This window comes from Pterocles gutturalis, unplaced genomic scaffold, assembly GCF_000699245.1.
Source record: "Pterocles gutturalis isolate BGI_N339 unplaced genomic scaffold, ASM69924v1 scaffold7960, whole genome shotgun sequence".
Taxonomy (NCBI): domain Eukaryota; kingdom Metazoa; phylum Chordata; class Aves; order Pterocliformes; family Pteroclidae; genus Pterocles; species Pterocles gutturalis.
In genome coordinates, this window is record NW_010143326.1 from 22,438 (window position 1) to 31,353 (window position 8,916).

At 39.1% G+C, this 8,916-nt stretch overlaps 1 protein-coding gene across 1 annotated transcript; it reads right to left on the reverse strand.

Moving 5' to 3' along the window:
• Window positions 1-1,472: 1,472 nt before the first annotated feature.
• Window positions 1,473-4,082, reverse strand: LOC104469938 (translin-associated protein X-like). Its single transcript, XM_010084684.1, has 2 exons — window positions 3,948-4,082; window positions 1,473-2,272 (listed from the first exon to the last, which is right to left on the reverse strand). Exons 1-2 carry the CDS (start codon window positions 3,948-3,950, stop codon window positions 1,898-1,900), a joined length of 378 nt encoding a protein of 125 aa, XP_010082986.1. The 5' UTR covers window positions 3,951-4,082; the 3' UTR covers window positions 1,473-1,897.
• Window positions 4,083-8,916: the final 4,834 nt, after the last annotated feature.

Sequence of the window (8,916 nt, forward strand, 5' to 3'; positions counted from 1 at the left end):
TGCCTCTAGTAACTATCTGCTTTTGCTTCACATACATACACTCAACAGGCAATTATTGTCAGTAAATTTATCTGTGCCAAAAGACACAGAGCTATACTCTCACCTGCATTAACTGAAATACTAGATGCATATATTTCTGGGGGAAAAAAACAACACAAAACAAAACCATTCCTTATTAATAAGTATCCTTCTCCTTTTTTTCCTCTCCTCCCATCAGAAAAGCAGAGAAAAAACAAGGAGAAATGTAAGAGGATCACATGAAGTTTCTATCCTAACTTGGTTTTAAACTTCACAAAATAAAGTCAGGGAGAAACAGAAAAGAGATTCAGGATTAGAAAGTGCCCCTCAGGGTATGAATTTAGAACTGAAGTGACATTTCCAAGTCAAGTCCTGCATAGTGGGAAACTTGCACCGTTATCTACCATTGGGACCGAGAGGCAAAAGGACCAACATACAGGCAGTGACTGCTTTTCAGAATTTATTGTAAAAAATAGTATTAAACAATAGGAAAAAAGCCACTCCTTTTTCAACCCACCACATATTGCTTTATGTGGAAACAATGGAAAAATGTGACAGAAATGTATTTACCCATTCCTATCCATATATCAGATAATCCCAGCTAGTCAGGACGTGCTCATGGGAAAAATATTGGCAGTATCACAGCATATGGAAGTGGAAATAAAAAACATGCAGTATTTTCAATTGCATTTGGGAGGCCTATTTCCTGGAGTCTAAAGATCATGTTGTTTTATCTGTTTTCCTTTAGCATAATGTACATTATTAGACTTTCATAACTTCAGACACCGTCAGAAAGCCCTGATTTTTTGCCAATGGTGACATACCCACCTCAAAGATAAATGTGGAAGTCAGAATGTCTGCCTTATTTCTGTTTGCAATTTCCTTTCCCTAGGAACATGCTCACGATACAGATATTTAAAGCTTGCCTAGCCCTTTTTCACTTATACCAGTTCAACCCCACTGGAGGTCCTCAGGGCAGCACAAACAATGGAGAACAGACTTCCAACACCACACCGCATTTGTTTTGGACAAAAACTGCTTGTCTTAACACCAAATTATTCATGCTAAAGATATGTGGTTCTTCTTCTGCTTTCATCTACAAACAGAAAGATGTCAGATTCTGCATTAAACCGTATTACAAAAAATGTAAGCCAATATATTCCACAGTTAGGGGATTTTTTTTGTGGATTTTCTAGCTCATGTCAAAACTGTGAAGTACTAACGTTAACTTCAACAAAGCTCAATTTAAACAGAGCCCCAAAACAATGAGTGCACAGTATTATTTACCTGATGTAATTAGCTCCATTATAAATTGGTGGAAAGTTGACTTAGTTTCAGTTTCATGCTCAAAAGCATTAATGAGAGAAATTGTATGGCACCTTTGAGACCACCTCAGTTTCAAGTCAAGGGGTGAACTTACACATACATAGGTGCATTGTTTTAGGTACAACATGAGTATAGAACCCAACCACTCAGAAAACAAGGCTCAGCAGAAACACATGGATAATGCTAAATAACAGTACCTAAACATTTCTTTTCCACTGAAAACTGATAACAGCAATCACAACAGTGTGAAGTGACTCACAAACTGACGATCAGTGGTGTAGGGCACAGTGGAAATTTTGGTCATTCTGAAAGAAGATACAATGGAGCAATACAGGAAATTCCATACGGAGAGGACAAAGTCAAACATTTGTTCTCTTACACATCATAAAAGGTATTTTTGGTTACAAATTACCACTGCAAACAATCATCTTATAGACAAAACTAAAAATGTCTCTACCTAAAAAGCTTTGAGAAGGGTCAAAACCCCACAAAACATAACTATAAAGCCTTCTCTAAGTCCTCTTCCCTTCTGAGTTGTGACAGTCTCCTTATTTTAAGAAAGGCCCTCCTCTTGGTCAATCAATTCTGTTTTGGTGGAGAACACATCAGCCAGCATGTGCTTTGGGATTTCAGATCCCCGTACTTTTAACGTGTAGCAGGCATTCTCTACTTTTGCCAGACTCTGTTTCAAGGTATACAGCTTCTTAGATACCTCGTAAGGTCCAGTGTTGCCAATGAAAGTAAACCCATCATAAATCTGACGTAAGAACTGGCTCAGTTCAAAAGGCGTGTCTATGTCACCGTTTCCAACACTGCTGATGCACAGCCGCATCAGCTCTCCAGTTAGATCAGCCACTCCCAGCAGGTAATCTACAGGTGTTACCTTCAGGCTCCAAGTGTGTTGTTGTTTATCATGGGAACTGGAGGTCTGAGGACAGAACAGAACAAAGTCCAGAACTGAGAACTATGAAAAAAACGTCTCTAATGGTTCAAATACACACTAACTTATCTAATGTAACTGGTAATTAAAAACATTCCAGAAAATTACATCACATGGCACTTCCACACAGTCTGATTTCACAAGTACTAATCTCCTTCCACCATACCAGAAGGTATGACCGCATCATTTCCACTTGAGATGTGATTTCCTTTCTAGCAAGCATGATAAACACACCCTGCTTCTACCATCTCTATTTGCAAACAGAATTACCATGTCTTTGTACCAACATTTATTTGCAGCTGCTTTTTTTTCTTGGCCAACAGATCTCAGCCTAATAGATTTAAATTTTTCCTAAATGGCCTGTCCAAAGCTACCAAAGCAATCAAGAATCAAAGAACCTGTGCATTATGAAAACAAATCATATAATTTTTAATAGTATCTTGAATTTCAAAATATATTTTCTACAAGAAGCTGATAGGTATAGTTCTCAAATCTGTTTTATATCAACTGAACTCATTAAAAAGGCTAAAAAAATATTTCATGAAGAAAACTCAGCACAAAGTTACAGGTTTGCTCCTATATCCAAGTTTCCAGTACTTTTTATTGCCAAAATACTGGTAACTTGGGAGATAACAGTTTCTTTCTGTTCCCCTGTTTCCATAACATGCTATCCACCCAAATTCACAAATCTGGTCATAGGCATGTATGCAGGTGTTAACAGCTTCACAATTTGTTAAAGCAAGTGTGCCACAATGAGTTTGCCTCTGGTCAGAACAAATGAACTTAGCCTGAAAATTTGGCTTCTTTGCAAATGTTTTACCAAGAGAATGAAGAAAGAATAAAAAGTGCTTTACAGCAGAACACCTTCAACAGAAGCAGACTCAGGAATTCATCTAGAGCAGTAGTGCTGTGCATTACTGTACATTGCACATGCACTGAATGTGCATTTCGGTGCATTGCTACAGCATAGCCTTTCATCCCCTGGAACAATCAAACTGTACCCAGTTTACTGTGGTTGGTGGCAGTAGTTTGTCCCTACGCAAGAAGTTCTATTTAGAGCAGGGTAGGAGTACGGGCAAGTCAAGAAACAGCAGATACGGTATTAGGGCTAATGTATGATGGGACACAAGTTTGTCCTCTGCGAGGAGGCATCAAGATCCATTCCAGGAAAGTTACAAATGACCAAGCTAAGACACATGCAGTGCATTTTAACAGAAGCTGAATACAGTGCCTCCTGTGACCAGTTCAGTAAGAGTTCATTCATGGAGGTCATCCTGCCTTGGATTTTTTTGCCTCCCCCAACTTTTGCTACAACACTATACACCACCAGGACGTACAGGCAGTCCCAGCCATTAAAAATCCCTCCTCTAAATTTGTTTGCTTGTATTTCTCTATCCTGGATCTTTCCCCCTACCAGAAGGAGTTCAGTTTGCTCTGAATAAAAAGGATGTGAAATTTATAAACTTGTATCCCATGGATTTAGTTTACTACTTGTCAGAATAAAAAGCATGTTTTGAACAAGTGAGTCAAAATTCACATATATATCTAATATCATTTCTCTAACCGGCCTTATTTAATCAGATGCCAAAAATATGACTAAGCCTACTCATTGCATTTCCATCCCAGAAAGATGTTTGTTACATGAGAAAAGAAAAACTTTTACCATGTTTGTTGTTTCTTCTCTGTCTTCTGCTGTAAATATTAGCTGTTTGTTGATCTCTTCAACACTAATCAAAGATCGTGTTTTGATAAAATACTGAAATGAGACTGCCTCAACATATTCTTGAAGTCCTGCAAAAATAGCAGAATTAAGCTAATTATTCAAACTTTCCAGCAATGATCCATATGCAATTATTTTTCTAGAAATCTCTTTTAAGTGAGACTATTTTAACATTACTAGCAAAAAGTGAAAACTAAGATAATCCAGAAATAGCACTGAAACTTAGTTTAACATAGCACGCTTGTGAAGAACGAAAACCAGACCAAGAACACAGCAGATAAACATTTTCAAGTTTTTGCTCCAACTGCATTTTTCCTTCAGAACCTTCTGTAATAACAGTATAAAGCATCACGTTACGCTCAGAAACATACTGAAGAGCACCCCTCCATAATGTCCCTCAGGGGTCTGTACCGGGACCAGTACTGTTTAATGTCTTCATCAACAACATGGTGGGATCAAGTGCACCCTCAGCAAATTTGCAGATGACACCAAACTGAGTGGTGCAGTTGACATTCCTGAGGGATGGGATGCCATTCAGAGGGACCTGGACAAGCTCAAGAAGGGGGGTCATGTGAACCTCATGAGTTTCAACAAGGCCAAGTGCAAGGTCCTGCACATGGGTCAGGGCAACCCCTGCTACCAATACAGGCTGGGGGATGAAGGGATTGAGAGCAGCCTTGCGGAGGAGGACTTGGGGGATGAAAAACTGGACATGAGCTGGCAATATGTGCCTGCAGCCCAGAAGGCCAACCGTGTCCTGGGCTGCATCAAAAGAAGTGTGACCAGCAGGTCAAGGGAGGTGATTCTCCCCCTCTAGTCCCCTCCAGTGAGACCCCACCTGGAGTACTGCATCCAGCTCTGGGGCCCCCAACATAAGAAGGACATGAACCTGTTGGAACAGGTCCAAAGGAGGGCCACAAAGATGGTCAGAAGGATGGGACAACTCTCCTGTGAAGAAAGGCTGAAAGAGTTGGGGTTGTTCAGCCTGGAGAAGGCTCCAAGGAGACCTTATTGTGGCCTTTCAATACTTTAAAGGGGCTTATAAGACAGATGGGGACAGACTTTTTACTAGGCTTTGTTGCGATAGGACAAGGGGTAATAGTTTTAAATTTAAAAAGGGTAGATTTAGACTACACATAAGGAAGACATTTTTTACAGTGCGGGTGGTGAAACACTGGCACAGGTTGCCCAGAGAGGTGGTAGATGCCCAGCCCTGGAAACATTCAAGGTCAGGCTGGACAGGGCTCTGAGCAATCTGATCTAGTTGAAGATGTCCCTGCTCATTGCAGGGGGGGTGGACTAGATGACCTTTAAAGGTCCCTTCCAACCCAAACCACTTTGTGATTCTATGATAATGGAGCTTTTCAAATAACAGCATTTGTAAGAGGGAAAGTGCAGATTACTATTTCATGAGTTCACAAAGACACAGGACACAATGCAGAGAAAACGAATGCAGATAAATCAAAAGAAAGGAAGGCAGCTCACCTAGGAAAAAGCATGTAAAGAAAAAGAAGTTTCCTGTGTTTCACCTTATTAACCACAGTAGATACTTGTTCAAAACTGAATTTCCCACTTCTCTATTTTGTGAGAATTAGCAAACAGGCTCCTTAAAGCATGCAGGTTAGGTGAAATTCATGTTCAGGACAAAGTATCTGTTGTTACAAACCACTCCAGACAAAAAAAAAAAAAAATAAAATCAACCAGACAGGGTTATGATATCCAACAAGAGGAATATACTGAACAACAGCTCTGTCCAAAAGAACTTACAGTATAAAACAAGGCATGCAGTGGACAAAAGGAGTTGGTGTGCTGGCAAGGAAATAAAAGATGGAATAACAAACATTGCGTCTACTAGATTTGTATACCATCTGCAGCCCAGCCACCTGCCACAATTACTTCTCACTACCTACTTAGCAGATGGTGATTTTCTGTATGCATTATAGCAAAGGTGAGATCTAAAAGAGCTTGAATGTTGAGATAGCAATTTCACAGGTTCTGACAGTTTTTCCTTATGTGCGGAGAGCAGATCTGGGGAAAGCACATTGGAGAAGTTCATAAACAGAAACCTGAAGTTGGCACTGTTGGTAGAAAAAAAACAAAACAAAACAAAACAAAAAAACCTGGAAAACCTGGAATAAACAGCCAAGGCAGAACTAAGCTAACAAAAAGTTTTGAAGACAAAATCAATGGACGGGTATGTCTGACCTATGGACAGAGAAAGCGGCAAAGGAGGACATTAAAGGAACAGACGGCAACGTGACAGATATGGCTCCAGCAGAGCCATTCTGAGCCATTTTAAAGGGATGGTTTCACTTCAAGAGAAGCAAAGAAGTAACACTACCATATCGCGCTGCAAGAAGGCCAGGATTAGACAATAGGTTTGCCAGTGAGTAAAGTGAGAAAATGTGGAGGTACCCAAGGGTACCAGAAGTAGAATCCTGGTTCCATTAGAATAATCTTAAAATCCTCAACTGACCTCTACAGGCCCAGTACCTCAGCCTACGGAGACTGCAGGAAGCAGCAAATTTAGACTTCACCTGGATCAAAGAAAAAGTCTAAATCAAAAAGAAGAGAACGTAGATTTGAGTAACAGATGAAAGTGGAAATACCTGTGAAAAACTAGAAGTAACCTGGAGAGAAAGTTCAATTGTAGAAGGCTTTCCACATTACAATCACAAAAGCGTGATGAGTGACCTGCATTTTTTTCCTTTTAAAAAATGTATTTGCAAGGTGAGAGGAGGCAATTCAGAAAGGCAATTCAGCCAGCATCCTTCATGCTTCTGTACAGCAGCAGTGGGAGAAGCAGAACAAACATCCAGCAATCAAAGCCACACTCAGCACTGCTGTTTGCAAATCAGAACATACACAGAGAGCTGCAAGGCCAATTAAAGACAGTAATTTAATCAACTGAATTCACGTAAGGCATTCTGGGCACAAGCAATAGAATAATACTAGATAAAAGCTACTCCGGATCTTCTAAGATAAATAACTTCAGAAGCTGCAGAGAGGTAGATTTCATCATCCATTCTTTTCCTGACTTACCCTCTGATTTAACATGGTCAGTAATTCACCACGAAATTTTGGCTTTTTCTGTGAATAACTGTAAGCTACCAGATACAGCAGCACTCAATATGACAACATCTGTGAGAATCTCATTCTGCTATCTGCAGAGAAGACTATCACATATGAAGAATCAACTTGGCATTTTCCCAAGTTCTCAGAGAGATGAAATCTGCTCTCAAACTTTTTAATAAACAGTTTTCTCCATCAATCATAGCTTCCAGTTTCAGCTCACTCCATTTTACTACTTCTCCACACACGTTCTGCCCTTTTCCAGGATAAGTGGCTCCTCCTTAATTTATTTTTATGTAATTTTTTATATAGATATACTTAGATGTATGTACACACACACATTTTTGCTTCCTCCCACCACCCCACCCTAGCTGACATGTTCCACTCTTCTCCTTGCTCCTTCTATTTAACGCCACCATGTGAATGTTGCACACAGTCTGGTTTGTCATTTACTGTCACATTTTCACAATTAGGGAATCTGTCTCCCACTATTTACAAGTAAACCTTACAAAACCCGATTTAAATTGTTATCATTACAGATAGACTGGTAACAAATCCTAGTTACAATTACTTTGCAAAAAATATTTATATTTGACTCTTTTTTTTCTTGTTAAAGTCCTTCTTCCAGAAGTAGCTACAACATGACACTTCAGTGACCCAAGACCTTGAAATAAGGTGTTTCTATGTGCAGGTAGAAGGATGTTTAAACATGTTATGTTTTAGCTTAATGGTAGGACATCCGCTATTTTCAGCAAATAATCCCCAAGGTGAAAAACCCCATTCCATTTCACTACAGCATCCAACAATACCTTTCCCCTTATGCTCTTGTTTTGGATTTATTCCAAAATTGGTTTATTTACAGACTGAGCTGCCAGTAACGGAATAGTTTGTTAAGACTGCCCTTCACGTATTTTTTTTTCCTAGTACACAGACCAAAAAACCCAATTAAAAGCACTGTATTATTTATACTTGTGCTTCTTAAAATTACAGATATAAAGTAACAAAATGCTTAAGTATTCTAACATTTTATTACATTTATTCTATATAAGTAGCTTGTACTAGTGACAAGTTACAGTGACCCAATATAACAGCTTCTTTCTACATTTTTCAAACTTATTTTCTACATAAGAACTAGAAAGTTACACTGAGGTATCTCCTGAGCACTTATTATCTGTAAAGGAGATTTTGTGCCTGAAAGTTTGTGCATTTTTTTGCCACCTGTATCAGCTAATCTTCAAGACATCTATCCTTATCTACATATGCAAGCTCTGAGAAAGAACTGTTAATCAGTTCCTCTAGGAAACTTAGCAAGAAATCAGGTTTATTCAAAAAAACAAGTCATTCAAGCACTCAATCCAAGAGTTAAATGAATGTGTAAGGGGTAGGAAAAGACAGTTCTACTTAAAAAATGAGTAAAGAAGATCCTTAATTGCAGGAATCAGGTTACAGTAAACAAAATCTAGAGACATAACTGCACGTATGCATGCATGGAAGTTTTAACCCAGAATGACAGATCAAAAAAGAGGCAAAAGTATCCTCCTATAATTTTGTTTACTTCGTTTCCTCCTTTAAATATCTGTTTGACAGTTAAAAATGGGCCAAAATGGATTTCATGCCTCTTGGTTCTTAAGGTTAGCAATAACAATGCTACCTTCCATCTTCCCGAATAAGCTTCTTCTCTCCATATTTCTTCTCAAACCCATTTTCCCCCTATCCCTTCATCCTCTTTCTTTCCTCTTTCTCTGTATTTTTTTGTTCACAGAGCAGCCTGTGCTGATGGTTAGGACACAGGCAGATGACAGCCTGTGTTTTCTTACCAAGCTCCTCCCCTGAACTGTGC